The sequence below is a fragment of the Aspergillus affinis genome (genome assembly GCF_023601865.1).
Source record: "Aspergillus affinis strain CMG 70 chromosome Unknown NODE_88_length_162140_cov_85_896997, whole genome shotgun sequence".
In the NCBI taxonomy this organism is placed as follows: domain Eukaryota; kingdom Fungi; phylum Ascomycota; class Eurotiomycetes; order Eurotiales; family Aspergillaceae; genus Aspergillus; species Aspergillus affinis.
This window is the reverse complement of record NW_026515869.1, coordinates 85,277-103,264: the sequence shown is the minus strand read 5'-3', so window position 1 is coordinate 103,264 and position 17,988 is coordinate 85,277. Positions and strand designations below refer to the sequence as shown.

Sequence of the window (17,988 nt, the reverse complement as noted above, 5' to 3'; positions counted from 1 at the left end):
GCAAAGATTGATTGCCCTGGCATGGTATAACATAAATATGATCGTAGAAAACAATTGCTCCTGTACATAAAAATAGGAACCCATGTGCACAAATGATAAAACTACGGCTCCTGCTGCAACTATGCAATCTTTCTAGAAGACAGTCCCCAAATGCTAAGACATTATCGCCCGATTTCGATAATCCCGAAAATTCCAGAAAAGAGGCTCCTGCATGGAGACAGCCCGGGACTTGGCCTCCTTGGCCTTCTCTTTCTTCTCTTGAAGCATTTTTTCTTCCCACTGGCTCTCCTCCGTCGCAATCAGGGAGTGGAAGCGTCCGCCCTGCCCTCGGGCAAGATAGATGGGTTTTTCGTCGCGCGCGGCGACGGCTTCTGTGACTAGGACGAATTTAACGCTCGAGCCGGGCGTTTCGAACATAGCGTCACTGAGGATGGTTTCTAACTCGGTGCGAAGAGCACGGGCTCCGGTGCCCATTTTGAAGGCGTTGGAAGCAATCTTATATAGAGCTGGGGTGGTGAATCGAACTTCAATGCCCGAGAGAGAGAACAACGTTGTGTATTGGGCTTGGAGGGAGTTGCGAGGCTCTGTGAGGATCCGGACAAGAAGGGGAGTGGATAGGGTAGAGAGAGCAGCCGTGACTGGGACACGGCCTACTAGCTCGGGTATGAATCCGTAATTTTGCAGATCCGTAGGGTTGAGAAGGTCAAGAGCATTGAAGTATGTCGGCTCGCTGTCAGGAGACCCAGAGGTGGCCGAAGTGAAGAAAGGCAAGTGTTTTTTGTACAGCGCTTCTTCCTCCGATCCTGGGAGGATGGGAGTCGGTTGATTGTTCGCTTGATTGGACTCGCCAGGGTGTTCACTAGAAGTGGTATGAGAACGGACGGGTTGACCGAACCCCATCGAACCGCGCGATATCCGGTCCATGATGATCTTGTGTAAGCCGACGAATGCACCCGAAAAGATGAACAAAATATTATCCGTCCGCACGTTATAAACCTCGCCCTTCTGCGGGGCATTTCCGTTGTTTGAAGGCGAGTAGGGCGAGTTCCCTAAAGGACTGTTTGATGGGTATGTGTTGGGGGTGCCCCCACCGCGAGGAGCGTTCCTCTCCTGCTTCGCCTGTACTTGAACTGTGGTACCTTCAATAATTTTGAGAAGGGCTTGCTGGACCCCTTCTCCACTAACGTCCTTTCCGTGACTGACCTTGGCAGCGGCAATCTTATCAATCTCATCCAGAACAATGATACCCCGCTCAGCTTGCTCGACGTCATAGTTGGACGCGGCGAGAAGTCGGTGAACACATACTTCCGCATCCTCCCCAATGTAGCCAGCCTGCGTGAAAGGAGTGCAGTCGGAAATACTGAAGGGAACGGATAAAACTTTCGCCAGAGATTTTGCCATGAGTGTTTTCCCAACCCCCGTTGGTCCAAGTAGAAGGATATTGGATTTCTCTAAATGTAGCGGCGAAGAGGCATCAAGCTCGGCGTCAGGGGTAGATGACGATGGCAGCGAATGAAAGGGTACGGCAGTGGTTTTTTGTTGAGCTGGAAACTCGTCTATGCAATTCTTCAGTTAACGCTCCGGAGAGAGACGGGAGTAGTTGAGGGGAGTTGCTGAGCGAGCAAAAGCTTACCTTCCACTGGATGATGCTCAATCGCCTCCCGCCGCGCGCGCTTTGCTAGAAGCTCTGCCGCCTCTTCTTCGCGCCGTTGAATCTCCTGCACGCGCTGATAATGATTATACACAGCAACACTCAGAATCTTCTTGGCACGATCTTGTCCAACCACAAACTGGTCGAGATATTGTTTCAATGCCTTTGGTGTAATCCTGGGAGCTCCGAAGGCCGGAGCCGACGCCAAGGGCCCGGTAGTTGGTAACCCAGGCTCATAACTCCCGCTCCAGGGTTGACTTGTAAAGTCCGATCTATTGAATTGAGATGAGGTAGGGAACGTTGCAGACGAGCTGGACAGTCCGCGATAAGTGAAGCGATGGAATGGATGCCGCATGGGCCGATAGCGGAGGACACAGCGCTGCGCCCCGAGAGGAGCGCTGGGCCGTGAAGGCAGCCGCAGCATGGCCAGCAGCGATGCTAGGATCAATGACCGGAGTGCGATCGATGAAAAAGAGAAGGAAAATCAAATGAGAGGGTGTCAGGAAGGGTGGATGGGAGGGAGTTGGAGAAGCTGATGATGTCGCCCCCAATCATCGATAGCAGATAAGATGCATCCTCGATAGCTTTCCCCGCAGCACGTGATGCTCGCCGACCGACGGTACCCGCGTCCGCACGTGCGCAGGCAGTATACTTCGTTGAGTGAATCTATGGACTCTAATCCTACAGGAATGTCTGTGGATGGAACCTGGGTAAAGATCAAGTTTTGCAGTGCCAATTCGGCCGTACAAGAAAATAACATCGTGTGGGCTATCAGGATGCTAGAAGTTGACCGAACGGAACTTTGACTTGAGATTATTGACTATTTGTATTGTACCATCTTTATATCAAATAGGCAAGCGCTTGCGTGCCTCTCGGCCAGCTGGTGAAAGACTTTTGACAATCCGCTTTCCACGAAGGGAATCAACCATACCGGTTGCTTGATGTTTTGCAGAATGTCTGATGGAAAGCCTGGCGTTCTGGGGTACTGGCAACCGATCTGAATAGTCTTGTCACCTACCAAGTCCCGACAGAATTAGGGGACACGAAGCCGAACTGGGGGCTTCTTTTGGTATCCCGTCTGCTATTGACAACACCATTGACATACCCAAACTAGATGTCCGAAGCAAGCGCCCTTCGGTACAACGCGTCAAGATTTGAGGGGGCCCTACTCATCAAGTGGGTAATGAATGATGGCGCCAGGCTGATTCTTTGAGGCGGCGAGATATTCGAAAATATCGGGTGATAATTTCTGAGAAACGAATCGCTCTACTTGGTCGCCTTGAATGCGGGCTGCTGCTCCATCGTCTGGGAAATGAAGCTCCTGAGAGCAGCCCATCTATTGGAGACGGCGCCCGAATCCCCTTCCGATGTCGCATTGGTTGCTGCAGCCGCCTCGATGCCAGACATCTGCGCCATATTCTTCGCGAAACGGTCTCTTTCCGTCTTTTCCAACTTCTCTCGCCGTTTCATGGCTCCCGGTTTATGCCTCAGAGTCGTTTGCTTGATCACCTTCACCTGGTTCTCCGAGTCATTGAATTCTTCGGCTTCGGGCAGGGCATCGGCCAACGCGTCAAGATTGGCGGCCAGTTTGTTGGACGACCTGCGGCGCTTGGCTGATTTTTGAAAGTTTTTCTCAATCTTCGACATGAAGCTGTTATGCTTGATCTGACGTTTGTCCTTTTTCGTCGTTCGGAAGTCATCGTTGAAGATGCCGGACTGGGTTGCGGTGCCGGCCGTGGGTGGTTTCCTTGCGGTCGCTTGCTTCTTGACGGATCGAATGGGAGCCTGGAACGGACCAGAGACAATTAGCACGACGCACCTCGGGCATGAAGAGTAAAAACCGGGTCGATTACAGAGGAGTACCTACCATGGTGATGCAGTGGCTAGAGTGGCGACGTAAGGATCGAGCAGATCGTCTCTGCACACATTCCGAGGACGATAATAAAATTTGCCTCGGACATCGGCACGCTAAACCCCGGAAGGATTAGCCGCCGGACGATTCCCGTGCCGGAGCAGAGGTCACCGCCCACGTGATCGGCCTCCACCGGCTCGTGCGCTTGGACTGGCCAATTCACCGTCATTTCGTTGCGTTTGGTTTTCTTCTCTTCAGTCTTCCCGGCTGTAGGAGACTAGGAGATCCACATTCACGGGGATCAAAACCCACCTTTTCGCTGCGCTCTTACATCAGAGGACCACCCCGGAAACCTGGACGAGAAAGTTCGCCGTGAATGCTGTCCCTCGTGCGCCTTTTATCTCGCCGCAACTGTTTTCCCCCCTCGTGTGCTGCTCTTCTACCTCGGCCCCCGGTCTTCGATAACGTTCTTTTCTCGCGAATCCCAGGGAAACTTCGCTCGGAATCAGTCAGCTGCCGTCTTCTTAAAAATACCCTTTACGCGCCGGCCCGTTTCTTTTCCTGTTCCTCAAATCCTCTAAACCATTTGCCAGACAAAACGCCCAACATGAGTCCAATCGCACCCTTCGAGCGTAAACACAAGGTTACTGTCGTCGGCTCAGGAAACTGGTAAGTTGCGATTTATGATTTAATCTGATTGCTTCAATATCTCATTGGCAGGGGCAGCGACTAACAATCGACAGGGGCTGTGCGATCGCCAAGATTGTCGCCGAGAATGCCGCCAGCAATCCTGACGTTTTCGAGAAGGATGTTCAGATGTGGGTGTTCGAAGAGAAAGTTGAAATCTCTAAAGACTCCCGTCACTATAACCCCTCGTCGCCTTTGTGCCAGGGTCCCCAGAACTTGACGGATGTGATCAACACCACCCATGAAAACATCAAATATCTGCCGGGCATCACGCTGCCCACCAACCTGCATGCCAACCCTTCCTTGGTGGATGCGGTGCAGGATAGTACTATCCTTGTCTTCAACCTGCCCCACCAATTTATCATCAAAACCTGTGAGCAGATCAAGGGGAAGATTCTGCCATACGCCCGTGGTGTTTCATGTATCAAGGGTGTCGATGTGCAGGAGGAGGGAATCAGCCTGTTCTCCGAGACGATCGGCAAGATTCTGGGGATCTACTGTGGCGCGCTCTCTGGAGCCAACATCGCCAGCGAAGTTGCTCAAGAGAAATGGTCCGAGTCGAGTATCGCCTATGATCCTCCTCATCTAGACTCGAAAGCCCCCACTCCTAATCGCTCGCCTTCTGCCTCCACAACGGATGTGGTCCACTTTGAGCACCGCGATGTCTCGGGCCAATTCTCGCGAGTGAAATTGCAGGCACTGCCCATTGATTATCCCCCCATTGACCACGATGTTCTGAAGTCGCTTTTCCACCGCCCGTATTTCCACATTCGGATGGTGCATGACGTCGCGGGAGTCTCCCTTGGTGGTGCCCTTAAGAACATTGTTGCCCTTGCTGCCGGCTGGGTTGACGGCATGGGGTGGGGCGACAACGCCAAAGCTGCAGTCATGCGTGTCGGTCTGCTAGAGATGGTCAGATTCGGAGAAAAGTTCTTCGGTGCAACCTTCGAACCTCGGACCTTCACGGAGGAGAGTGCCGGTGTTGCCGATCTGATCACCAGCTGCAGCGGAGGACGTAACTTCCGCTGCGCGAAGCTTAGCGTGGAAAGAAAGCAGCCGATCGAAAAGATCGAAGAGACGGTCCTCAATGGTCAAAAATTGCAAGGCACCCTGACTGCATATGAGGTGAACAGTTTCCTCAAGAAGCAGGGTCGCGAGGAAGAATTCCCCTTGCTTACCGCTGTTTACCGTAAGTTCCCCATCGACCTTGGTGGAGATTGTTGCGTTATGCTAATCTTTTCTGTAGGCATTCTCGAGGGCACAATGTCTGTCGCAGATATCCCTTCTTATATTGAGCGGTAAATTGGTCCTCATAATATTCCCCCGCCTCTGTCGTCTGTGTCATTAATTCAGGGGTTTCCTGTGTTTTCTTTTTTTAAACAGCAAACCGATTTCTACTTCTACCTCTTCGGCAGGGGGCAACGGTGGAGGTGCGCGCCAGGCGGTTCTGGGCGCCAGGTTGTAAATGATCCGGATTTGATGGTTTTGATGTTTTGGGTTCGCCTTCCTTGATTTTCATTTTTAACTCTTTGGTGGGTCGTCTCTGGTGTACAGCGTTATATACATAGACAGTTATAGAGAGGACTGGCGCTATGATCGCTTAAATATCATTTTATCCATTTACCACTAAGAAGAGTTTGTTGCCCCAGGGTGAGTTGGATCAATCTGAACGGACTATTCCATCTTTCTCTATTCCTCTACCAGGCTTAATCCAAGCATTGACAGCTCGAGCAGGTCCGAGCGAAGTGTAGATCGTACAGGGTCTAAAAATAACGGGGGGGAAAGGCCCAAGCTCTAGAATCAGGCATGATGTCAGGTTTTCCTGCGGGGTTACATGGCGCCCCCTCAGGAACAGGGAACCCTCCCTTCGCCCTTATCTTCCACGACATTTCTCTTCGTCTGGCTCGGTCGCCTTCTTGCTCGCCCTGCAAGTTCAATTACGAAAAGCTTACTTGGGGGTTCGAGTTTATTAAACGACATTATCTTCCAAGGTAGTGCTCGGGCTATAGTAGCCATCAATCTCATTAATTTCTAGTCGATCTGCCATCATCAGGAGAGCCCAGAGATCTTGCAATTCCATTGATCTCACGATGCCTTCTCCGCAGCAGGTCTATCTGCTTCCCCTGAAAGATGATGGCTCTCCGGACGTCCCCGGCGGCTATATTTACCTGCCTCCACCGACCAATCCCCCCTATCTGCTTCGGTTCGTTATCGAGGGAAGCAGTTCGATTTGCAGAGATGGGCTGTTATGGGTGAATATGCCTGAGACTGAAAAGTCTTTTGACCGCTCCGTTTTTCAAAGTTTCAGGTAACAAAGATGTCATCCTGGTGTCGGTTGATGGCGGATTGGCGCGATTGCTGAAGCGATAGTAGATTGCACCCGGACTTCAACAAGAACATTCAGATTGATATTGCTATCACGTCGCCGGGATCTTTTGCCTTCTACACCACATTTTCTCCGCTTCCAGAATTCTCCGTCTCTCCCGTCGCAACAAGGGCAACCGCAAGAACACCAACCCATTATGTAGATGTATCCCCAAGCCTGACACTCAAGGGGCGAGACCTCCCTCTCAATGCTCTCTCAGTCTTTTCGGTCATATCCAAGTTCATGGGGAAGTATCCCACCGATTGGGAGAGACACCTCGAAAGCATCAGCAACCGCAATTACAACATGATTCACTTCACGCCTTTGATGAAACGTGGTGCATCGAACTCCCCTTACAGTATTTACGACCAGTTGACCTTTGATGAAGCTTCGTTTCCAAACGGAGAATCCGACGTTGCCCAATTGATTTCAAGAATGGAAAATAAGTATGGTCTCTTATCACTCACAGACGTGGTTTGGAACCATACGGCAAATAATAGCAAATGGCTTGAGGAGCACCCGGAGGCGGGTTATAGTGTTGAGACGGCCCCCTGGCTTGAGGCAGCACTGGTCTTGGATAATGCTTTGCTGAAGTTCGGTCGTGAACTTGGCCCATTGGGTCTTCCGACAGACTTCAAGACTGTTGATGATCTCCTGTCCGTCATGAACGTGGCCAAGGACCGTGTCATCCACGAACTGCAATTGTGGGAGTTTTATGTGATTGATGTGAAAGCAAACGCCCGGGAAATCCTCGCCAAATGGAAAAGCTCTGACAACATAGACTTGACGAGGGATCCATGGTCGCAGTTTGATCTCGCTGGATACAAGAATTGGACTCTCAAACAGCAGGCCGACTTCATTCGTGCTCAAGCGATACCAACATACAAGCAAGTTCTCGGGAGGTTCGAGCGCGCGATTGATGTCAACATTGGTGCGGCAGTCCTGACAGCTCTTTTCGGCTCCAAAGACCAGATCGAATCGGATAATACCGTAGAAGGGGCCCTGGTAGCAATTCTCGATGAAGTGAACTTGCCTTTTTATAAAGAGTACGACGAAGATGTCTCCGAGATAATGAACCAACTTTTCAATCGCATCAAGTATCTTCGAATCGACGATCATGGACCAAAGCTCGGCACCGTGACCGACGAGAACCCGTTGATCGAGTCCTACTTCACTAGGCTACCACTCAATGAAACCACCCAGCGCCATAGCTCCAAGGCACTTGCGCTTGTGAATAATGGTTGGATTTGGAATGCCGATGCAATGCGGGACAATGCTGGACCGGATTCCAGGGCATACTTACGCCGGGAGGTGATTGTTTGGGGCGACTGCGTGAAGCTGAGATACGGGTCCGGCCCCCAAGACAATCCATTCCTGTGGGATTTCATGACCCAGTATACGCGCTTAATGGCAAAATACTTCTCAGGGTTTCGCATTGATAACTGCCACTCAACGCCCCTTGTCGTTGCTGAATACCTGCTGGACGAGGCTCGAAAAGTTCGACCCAACCTTACTGTCTTCGCTGAGCTTTTTACGGGCTCCGAGGAAGCTGACTACGTGTTCGTCAAGCGACTTGGTATAAACGCCCTTATTCGAGAAGCTATGCAAGCCTGGAGCACTGGGGAGCTAAGTCGGCTGGTTCACCGTCATGGTGGTCGTCCTATCGGGAGTTTTGATGTCGACTTGCCGTCAGCTGGAAGTAGCCATGCATTGGTCTCTGCGAACCCCGAAAATACGCCGGAGAGCCTATCGCATATTCGACCGTGCCCTGTTCAGGCCTTGTTCATGGATTGTACTCATGATAATGAAACTCCATCGCAAAAGCGGACTGCAAAGGATACCTTGCCAAATGCCGCCCTGGTCTCGATGTGTGCATCAGCGATCGGAAGTGTTATGGGCTATGACGAGATATACCCGAAATTAGTAGATCTTGTTCATGAGGAACGACTTTATTCGTCAGGGAGATCGGATCCTTCAAACCAGGGTACTCAGGCTTCCGAAGGCGGCATTGGCACCGTGAAGACGCTCTTGAACAGACTCCATACCATGATGGGGGTGGACGGATACGATGAAACCCATATTCATCATGATGGCGAGTATATCACCGTCCACAGGGTACATCCCAAAACTCGGAAAGGTGTCTTCCTCGTGGCACATACCGCATTCCCTGGTCATGAAAGTCAGCCTCCCATGGCGCCTACCCATCTGACTGGTACTCAAGCAAAACATGTCGGGACCTGGCTCCTGGAGGTCGATGCGACAGACAATGCGAAAAATGAAACTCTAGCAGATAAATCATATTTGCGAGGACTGCCTAGTATAGTTCGCGAAATCGAGGGGGTTGCTATCGAGCGTCGGGGAAACGACACAATCATTTCTGTGTTGGAAGCTTTCGTCGCTGGATCCATCGCGCTGTTTGAAACCTCTATTCCAGAAGCTGAGCACTCCACGGGTCTAGCCAATTACATTATTGAAGGTGCTGACCTTGCGTTTTCGAAACTCAGCCTAATAGACCTGAACTTTGTGCTTTACCGTTGTGATGCGGAGGAGAGAGACTCCAGTGGTGGCCAAGACGGGGTGTACAGCATCCCGAACCATGGACCTTTGGTTTATGCCGGACTTCAGGGATGGTGGAGCTTGCTTGAAAACATCATCAAATATAACGAGCTTGGGCACCCATTGTGTGATCATCTACGACAGGGCCAGTGGGCTCTTGATTATATAGTGGGACGCTTGAAGAAAGTTGCACAAAAAGAAGGATACGATGCTGTGCATGACCCTGCTGTATGGCTGCAAGAGAAATTTGACGCTGTTCGCCAGCTACCGAATTTTCTTCTGCCGAGATATTTTGCCATCATTGTCCAAGTCGCCTACAATGCAGCCTGGAAAAGGGGGATCCGTCTTTTGGGAAGTAACATCCAGAAAGGACAGGAATTTGTCCATCAACTGGGCATGGTTAGCGTGCAGCAAACAGGCTACGTGAATTCTGCATCTTTATGGCCAACGAAAAGAGTTCCAAGCCTCGCGGCTGGTTTGCCACACTTTGCCACGGATTGGGCAAGATGCTGGGGTCGGGATGTTTTCATTTCTCTTCGGGGTCTATTGCTGTGTACCAGCCGATTTGACGAAGCCAAGGAGCACATTCTTGCTTTTGCTAGTGTGCTCAAACATGGCATGATCCCTAACCTTCTGGGCAGCGGAAAGCTTCCACGATACAACTCACGCGATTCGGTGTGGTTTCTATTGCAAGCCATTCAAGACTATACAGAAATGGCACCAGATGGACTGCAAATATTGAATGAACAGGTTCCGCGCAGGTTCTTACCGTATGACGACACCTGGTTCCCATTTGATGATCCGCGGGCGTACTCTCAACACTCGACAGTTTCCGACATCATTCAAGAGGTCTTCCAACGCCATGCCAGCGGGTTGTCGTTCCGGGAATACAATGCGGGACCGGAATTAGATGTGCAAATGAAGGCAGAGGGCTTTCAGATAGACGTCGCTGTCGACTGGGAGACAGGATTAATATTTGGAGGTAGTCAGTCCAATTGCGGAACATGGCAAGACAAAATGGGCGAGAGCGAGAATGCTGGAAACAAGGGCTTTCCTGGGACGCCACGAGACGGTGCAGCCATTGAAATCACTGGTCTGGTTTATAGTACCCTGAAATGGGTCACCAGTCTCCATCAAAGGGGCCTCTATCCTCACGACAAGGTCCAAGTAGACGATAAATCAGTAACCTTCGATGACTGGGCTGGAAGAATCAAAAACAGCTTCGAGCGTTGCTATTACGTGCCCCTTGATCCGAGTGAGAACAGTCAGTACGATGTTGATTCCACAATCATCAATCGCCGCGGCATATACAAGGATCTATACAGATCCGGGAAGCCGTATGAGGACTACCAGCTTCGATCGAACTTTCCCATTGCTATGACGGTATCACCAGACCTGTTTACCCCTACCAAAGCCTTGGCTGCTCTCGCTCTTGCAGATACTGTGCTTGTCGGCCCTATGGGAATGGCCACGCTCGATCCATCTGACTTGAATTATCGGCCCAACTACAACAACTCGGAAGATTCAACTGATTTCGCGACTTCCAAGGGTAGGAACTATCACCAAGGTCCTGAGTGGGTCTGGCAGCGCGGTTACTTCCTCCGAGCTTTCCTCTACTTTGATCTTGCTCGAAGGAAGACACCTGAGGAAAGAACCGAAGCTTACCAGCAAGTGACTCGCCGGTTAGAAGGGTGCAAACGGGCTCTTCGAGAAAGTCCTTGGAAGGGTCTCACGGAGCTGACGAACCAGGGCGGTGCACATTGCGCAGACTCGGTATGTTCTGATCTGTTCCCATACCTGTCATATTGTAACTGCTGACTTGAACAATTTCCCGATCTTATAGTCTCCCACACAGGCTTGGTCTGCTGGGTGTCTGCTCGATGTTTATTATGATGCACTACGCTATTCGTCGTGAAGAACGTAGGGTGAGAGCCATGACAGAATAGCCTGCGCATTTTAAATATACAGACACACAAAGATGATAAAATATGCCCACTATTGGGGTTTTGGCTAGGCTCGTTATACCATTTTTGTCCTTGCGATCAGTCCTATCAGTAGAATAGAATGTACGCAAAGGCAGTGGCATAATTCCATGTAGCTGAGTCAGCGGGATGCACAACGCACTGCTTACTACTTTGGGTATCGTCAAATGCGTTCGTCGAAATCGCCCAACTCAATCAAGCTTGGACTTTTCCTTGCCCAGTTTTCAGATCATAAAGCGCTACGCCTCCATATTTGTTGCTCTTCCTGAGAATTTTCATTATTAGGTGTTTCATTCGCGTTTCCTCCACCCCCTGCGACGCGGTGCAACAGGTTTCATACCTCTGACGTCAATTATTTTGAACTTGCGCAGCATTTCCGCGAAAAACCAGCCGCGTGCCCATATGCATTAACAAAGACCTTTACTTTAACTCGGACCGAAACTACTACATCTATAATCGTGTCCTATCGAGAGCCATGTCTCTCAGCGAGTCTGCCGCCACAGCTGTGCTGTCAGTTGCAGCTGTGGCGAGCGACACACCGGGGGGAGGACACCAACCGCGGTGGGACGATCAAACGAGAGGTCAACGCGACCTTTACACGCAGCTTGTGATTAGTGTTGCGGTGGGGTTATCCGCATTCATGGCATTCTGCGTGAGTCTCACAACAAAGATGAATACCACCTGGAAGTGCTCTTCTAACCATGCTCCGAGTCAATAGGTTTTGCGACCGAAATGGACAGAGCTGTATGCCGCACGCAGGCGACAATGCGGTGCGGCATCGCATCTACCAGAACTTCCTGATAGCTTCTTCGGATGGATACCGGTTCTACATAGGATAACTGAAGAGGAGGTGTTACATTCTGCTGGCTTGGATGCGTTTGTTGTGAGTGCTTTGTCCCCTGTCTTGTCCTTGCCAAGCAGAGCCAGGATGTCTGACGAAATTTCTCAATCTAGTTCCTTTCCTTTTTCAAATTTGCGATCCGACTTCTCTCCGGGGTGTTCATTGTTGCCTTGGTAATAATTCTTCCCATTCACTATAAATATATCGGTAAATCCGGCGTTCCCGGATGGGACGGCAATGACGGTGAAGCTTTTGATGGGGACAAGGACAAGAAAAAGCTCATATCGGATCCCAACTACTTGTGGATGTATGTGATATTTCCATATCTTTTCAGTGGACTGGCCGTCTACCTGCTTCTCCAAGAGACAAACAAAATCATCAGCATAAGACAAAACTATCTCGGAAGTCAAACCAGCACCACGGATAGGACGATTCGGTTGTCTGGCATTCCCGAGGAGATGGGCTCCGAGGAGAAGATAAGGGAATTTGTGGAAGGTCTGCAAATTGGCAAGATCGAGAGCGTTACACTGTGTAGAGATTGGCACGAACTAGACCTTTTGATCGATGAGCGACTCAAAATACTGCGCAAACTGGAGAGAGCGTGGACAAAACACCTGGGGTATGAGCGAGCGAAGTCTAACTTGAACACTCTACCCTTAGCAGTACATCAACCACGAGGCTCGAGCTTGGCATCAGACGGAGACAGTGATCGGATCCAACTTCTATCAGGGAGCGCACGGGCTCATATCTCTGATTATGCGTCAAAAAGGCCGACGGTCCGCATCTGGTATGGGCCATTCAAACTGCGGTACAAGAGTATTGATGCAATCGACTATTACGAGGAGAAATTGAGGAGGATCGACGAACATATCCAGATCGCGCGAGAAAAAGAATACCCCCCTACCGAGCTAGCTTTTGTTACCATGGAGTCCATCGCTGCCTCGCAGATGCTCGTCCAAACCATTCTCGATCCCCATCCTATGCGTCTTCTTGCCCGACTAGCGCCTGCCCCGGCTGATGTCGTCTGGAAAAACACGTACCAGCCGCGTTCGCGACGAATGATGCAAGCTTGGTTTATCACAGGGGTGATCGGGTTTTTAACAATCTTCTGGTCAGCTCTTCTGGTTCCATTCGCGTATCTTTTGAACCTGCAGACGCTCGGCAAAGTATTCCCTCAGTTGGCCGATGCACTTGCTCGGCATGCTATTCTCGGGTCTCTTGTCCAAACTGGTTTGCCGACCTTGGTTCTCTCGCTGTTGACCGTAGCCGTCCCATACCTGTACAATTGTGAGTCTCCATGCTTTGCCATGACTTCCATTTGTCCTTACGCATTCTAACTGTATCTCCAGGGTTATCTAATCTGCAAGGAATGATGTCGCGGGGCGATGTGGAGTTATCGGTCATATCCAAGAACTTCTTCTTTTCGTTCTTCAACCTATTCCTTGTGTTCACTGTGTTCGGAGCAGCAACGACATTCTACGGCTTTTTGGATAAGCTGCGAGGCGTGTTCAAAGACGCAACCACCATTGCATTTGCACTGGCCCAGACATTGGAAGGTTTTGCTCCCTTTTATATTAACCTTATTATCCTGCAAGGATTAGGATTGTTCCCCTTCCGACTCCTGGAATTCGGCAGCGTTGCTCTGTACCCTTTCAACTTCCTGACCGCGAGAACACCTCGAGACTACGCAGAGCTGTCGACTCCCCCTACATTCAGCTACGGATACTCCATCCCGCAGACCATCCTAATCCTGGTTATCTGTGTCGTCTACAGCGTGTTCCCCAGTTCGTGGCTGATCTGTCTATTCGGGCTTGTGTACTTCACAATCGGCCGGTTCATTTACAAATACCAGCTACTCTACGCGATGAACCATCAGCAACATTCCACCGGGCGAGCATGGCCCATGATTTGCAACCGGGTATTGGTTGGATTGATGTTTTTCCAGCTAGCAATGATCGGCGTCCTGTCCCTTCGCAGGGCAATCACCCGATCATTGCTCCTTGTGCCCCTTCTCGGTGCAACTGTATGGTTCAGCTATTTCTTTTCCAGGAGCTATGAACCACTGATGAAATTCATTGCTCTCAAGAGCATTGACCGAGACCGCCCCGGTGGCGGGGACATTTCTCCTTCGCCCTCGGCTACCTTTTCACCCCCATCTGGTCTCGACCGCGATGCTCTCCCTCCCTGCTTCGGCGCCCCAGAGCTGAACTCAAGGTTGAGGAAATATGTCAATCCGAGTCTCATTCTACCGCTCAGTGACGCATGGCTCCCAGGACACGGCCAGCAGACCAACACTGTTTAAGAGTACTCTCCCAGTCCCACCAGCCACAGCCTGTCTGCCTCAACCACAAGCCACTTGGCTTCCCTAATCCTCTTTACCTTTCGGTACATAATTCGAGAAGAGCGAGGATCTTCCAATCTGCGTTGCCTTTTTTGACGACTTTCTTGCGTTCTTCACTTCTTCATTGCTTCACTGCTGGTCATGCCTATGACAACGATATACGACGCTATGCTACATATCTCGAGATTCCCCTGATACCACCATCATGTCTTTCCTTTCTCGACGTGCCCTGTAAATTGTATTTTAATGAGACTGTCTTCCCTATGTTTTTTTGGTACCCATGGGCCAGGTTATCTGCTTTCCGTTTTGTATCGATGTTTCAAGTCCCATAGATAATGTTTCTCTAACTAATATAAGTGGTCGGCTTCGCGGCTAATTTACTTGCTCGGTGCTTCTGAAGGAGGGCTCGGTTTTGTTTTTGAATATCTTAAGTTGCCTTCATGGCATGCAGTGTGGAAATTCAGATTCAGGTGCCTGGGGTGCTTGTTTCGCTTTTCTGGTAGAAATAAAGGACACAGAGCAGACATTGATACAGCCATTAATCAATCGTGATCTATGGTATCTAGTCTAGACGGTGGCGGTGGATAAAAATGGGTACTTTCAAGTCTGAATGACCGGTTCAATATTCATCTTGCGCGTTTGATTCCGGGATGTTGAAATCCACAATACATGCTGAAAAAGAAGTTCGCTTGTTCGCGGCCTGGGGCGGGTGAGAGAACTCCCCGGGGCCCTTTTTATCATGCAGATCTTGATATAATCGATGAGTACCGAAGCGCTTCCCACGGAATCTTGCACCTGACCCGTCATGTTCCCACGTTCGTGGATATTGAGTGGATCGTGATACGGGTTCGGACCGATCAATCAATTCAGGGGACGAGACTTCGCCATCAAGGCCGATGGATAGTAATTGGCATGGGATGCTTGCAGCTGGCCGGGCACTTGATGTGAAGGTGTCGACATCAATGATTTGCGCTCTGCCAGACGCGCTGAATGCCCAGACTCGAGCGCCTCCGTGTGATGTCTGTAGAGCCAATTCGACCACGTCGTCCATCCGTCCGATTTCCTTGCCGTATATCTTGAATGGCCACATCATAGTTGTTGGACGGTAGCTCGTGCTGAGTAGAAAGTCCCAGTCACCATTCTGGGCCTGAACTAAACTCTCACCCCGCTTGGGCGATATTTGGTTCTCGATAAACCAGTCTCTGGCCAGGTCGCTATCGCCCATGACACTGTCGCTTGGGCCTTCGCGCTCTTGCCGGATCACATTATAGACATCTAAGGGCACGGAATAGAGCACCAGTTGATTATTGTAGACTGCGACGATTCGCAGGCCCCAGTCCAGGTCTGAACCGGCCGCAAAAACATTAGGAACTGCCCCTCCATTTCCAGGGCCAAGAGAGCCTTCCTCCAAAGGTGGAATACAAGCAAGTGCTTTCATGAGACTTGGGGGTCCTCCTAACTGTGCATCCGGTCCTATGCAGAGCAAATTCGTGCGCGGCTCGATGAACAGTATGTGAAATCCATCCTCGAGAGGAACGGCACGATAGTGGTGACAGTGGGTTGCCCTAATCACGTTTAGATTTACACTTGCGTTCGGAGCTGATCGAACAAATGACTCTTTATCTGTCACACGATGATCCGGACAGGCCTGGTGACTATCGTAGATTCCTGCTCTATGAAATTCAAATCCCGAGCCTCCGGGCCCTGCGAGTGAAGATATCAATCGCAGCTCAGTAGGGGCATCCTCGGGTCTGCTAGATAGAAAATGCAGTACATCGGACGGCTGGGACAAAGGTATTTTTCTTTCGCGGTATTCTTCGGTTTTCTCGTCAAACCAGTAAAGCTGGACGCCAGCTTCAGAGCCGAATCCCACACACCGACGATCAGGACAGATGGAGACACTGCGCGACGGATCTCCGGCAGAACCTAGATTTTTAAAACAGTGTTGGGACATAACTTTCATTGGCAAGAATCTGTGGTCGTCAAAATATCGGGTACTTGCCGGCTCAGAACGGTCGTGGCAAGGAACCAGGTTACAAATGAAGCCTGTCCTGTCAGATAAAGATGCAGCCATTACCAACTCCGAGGAGCTAGAGTATATGGTAGCCGATACTATCCAGGTAGGACACACGACAGTTGCGACAAGAACAATATCGGTTTTTTGAGGGCTTTCGGCGGTAGAAGACTTGAGCTCGCTAGATCCTCTAGGGAGGAGAGAATATATGCAAATGCTGCTAGCAGAGGTAGCCATCAAGTAGTTGCCACAGTTGCTCGCATGAAACATGGACATGGACATCTCGTTCGAGTGGGGATTAAGAGATTCCTTCGAAAAGCCCCATTGCAACAGTTGGGAGAAGTCAACAAAAGTGGTTGTCACGAACCCGGTTCTCTCCGCGTTCATCTGTCTGCCTGATAGAATGCATTCCGTAGCAAGACGACGGCTCATTCTCCACACTACACTCTCCGCCCCGGTGTCAATATTCCTGGGACACTGTTCCCGACAGTCGCGGAGCCATGAGTTCCACCAGCCAGCCTTCTTTAGCATACTCGCCAGAAGGCCTTCGTTCAAGCTGATGCGCATCCATTGGGAGCAGGTCCGTCGAGCGTTGTCAAAATCGCGAGGACTCAACATGACGAAGGCCTGTAGTAAAATTTCGGCTGGAATGAGATTGGCTACAGGGCGATTCAACAAATTGAGGCTACCAACCGCTCGAGACCAAGCTCTGCATGTCAAATGCAGGGAACGATGGCTTTCGACCGGTAGAAGCTCCAACATCTTTCTAGCGATGCTAGATGGAATGCCAGGGTTTTGTGAGGCAAGGCAAGCTTCACATAATTTTGGCCTGTCATCTTCAACACTGAGGTGTGTTGATGGTGTACCAGGGTTATGTTGTGCGGTGCCAAATTCTTCATTAGAACTAGACTCTGTGTCGCACGCCGCGCATAGGTCCCAGCAGAGCGCCTGCTCATGCCTCCTGCCCAATTTTGTTTCTGGGGCGACCAGCATAGGTGGCATTTTGCTATCTAAGTCGAGCATCAAGCCAAGACAGAGATGGAAGGGCTACTTTGGTCACTCCGCTCACGGTAGGTTGTACAAAGCAAAAGGGGGCGTAACCTGGAAGAATGCTGTAATCGAATTCAGCCAGGCCTAGGACCGGAGCGAACCGCCGGCAAATGTACGCTGCTTAGTATGAGCAGGCGCAAATATATTCAAAGAATCATATTTGAGGTTTAATTCATTGCATCCGAAACGAATTAAGCGAAAATCCGATCACGATTTGGCCGGAACGGAAGCAGACTTCCTATCTGTATGTAGTTGGAGACGACGTGGTATTGGAGATCGATTGTAGCCCGTTACAACAACCAGCGCTATTTAAGCACATCAGGAGCGATTGACGGGTTGACAAGACTAGAGTCTCGAGAATCTGGAAGAGTAAACTTGTGGCGAGTCGAGCACAAGCAAACTTGCAGCACAAAGAAGGGGAAATAGAAGAATCATCGCTGATTACTATCACTTTTTTTCACACTGTCCTCACGAGCGTTGCACTAGCATTCCTCCGTGCGAGCCGTTCTGACGTCGACGATAAAAGCTTCAAGAGCCAGGGACTTCATTCAGTGACCCACAGGCCGCATTTGGAGGCGTTCCGCTTGTTGAACCCATGGCACTCAAAGGAGACGAAGAGATTAGAAAAGTCCGAAGTATTGTTGTTCCT

At 50.4% G+C, this 17,988-nt stretch overlaps 5 protein-coding genes across 5 annotated transcripts; 2 read left to right on the top strand and 3 right to left on the bottom strand.

The window, feature by feature from the left end:
• Positions 1-153: 153 nt before the first annotated feature.
• Positions 154-2,075, bottom strand: KD926_010888 (putative ATP-dependent Clp protease; the record flags this gene model as incomplete). Its single annotated transcript, XM_053103298.1, has 2 exons — positions 154-1,556; positions 1,634-2,075. 2 exons carry the CDS (start codon positions 2,073-2,075, stop codon positions 154-156), a joined length of 1,845 nt encoding a protein of 614 aa, XP_052953333.1.
• An 842-nt stretch (positions 2,076-2,917) lies between these two features.
• KD926_010887 (FAM207/SLX9 family protein) lies at positions 2,918-3,732 on the bottom strand (the record flags this gene model as incomplete). The annotated part of the gene is made up of 2 exons (XM_053103296.1): positions 2,918-3,470; positions 3,548-3,732. 2 exons carry the CDS (start codon positions 3,730-3,732, stop codon positions 2,918-2,920), a joined length of 738 nt encoding a protein of 245 aa, XP_052953332.1.
• Positions 3,733-4,110: 378 nt separating this feature from the next.
• Positions 4,111-5,492, top strand: KD926_010886 (glycerol-3-phosphate dehydrogenase family protein; the record flags this gene model as incomplete). The annotated part of the gene is made up of 3 exons (XM_053103295.1): positions 4,111-4,172; positions 4,247-5,379; positions 5,437-5,492. 3 exons carry the CDS (start codon positions 4,111-4,113, stop codon positions 5,490-5,492), a joined length of 1,251 nt encoding a protein of 416 aa, XP_052953331.1.
• Positions 5,493-6,280: 788 nt separating this feature from the next.
• Positions 6,281-14,236, top strand: KD926_010885 (putative glycogen debranching enzyme Gdb1; the record flags this gene model as incomplete). Its single annotated transcript, XM_053103294.1, has 7 exons — positions 6,281-6,498; positions 6,564-10,793; positions 10,861-10,884; positions 11,484-11,745; positions 11,812-11,976; positions 12,048-13,221; positions 13,284-14,236. The coding sequence occupies 7 exons, from the start codon at positions 6,281-6,283 to the stop codon at positions 14,234-14,236; spliced, it is 7,026 nt and encodes a 2,341-aa protein (XP_052953330.1).
• Positions 14,237-14,894: 658 nt separating this feature from the next.
• Positions 14,895-17,282, bottom strand: KD926_010884 (uncharacterized protein; the record flags this gene model as incomplete). The annotated part of the gene is made up of 1 exon (XM_053103293.1): positions 14,895-17,282. The coding sequence occupies one exon, from the start codon at positions 17,280-17,282 to the stop codon at positions 14,895-14,897; it is 2,388 nt and encodes a 795-aa protein (XP_052953329.1).
• Positions 17,283-17,988: the final 706 nt, after the last annotated feature.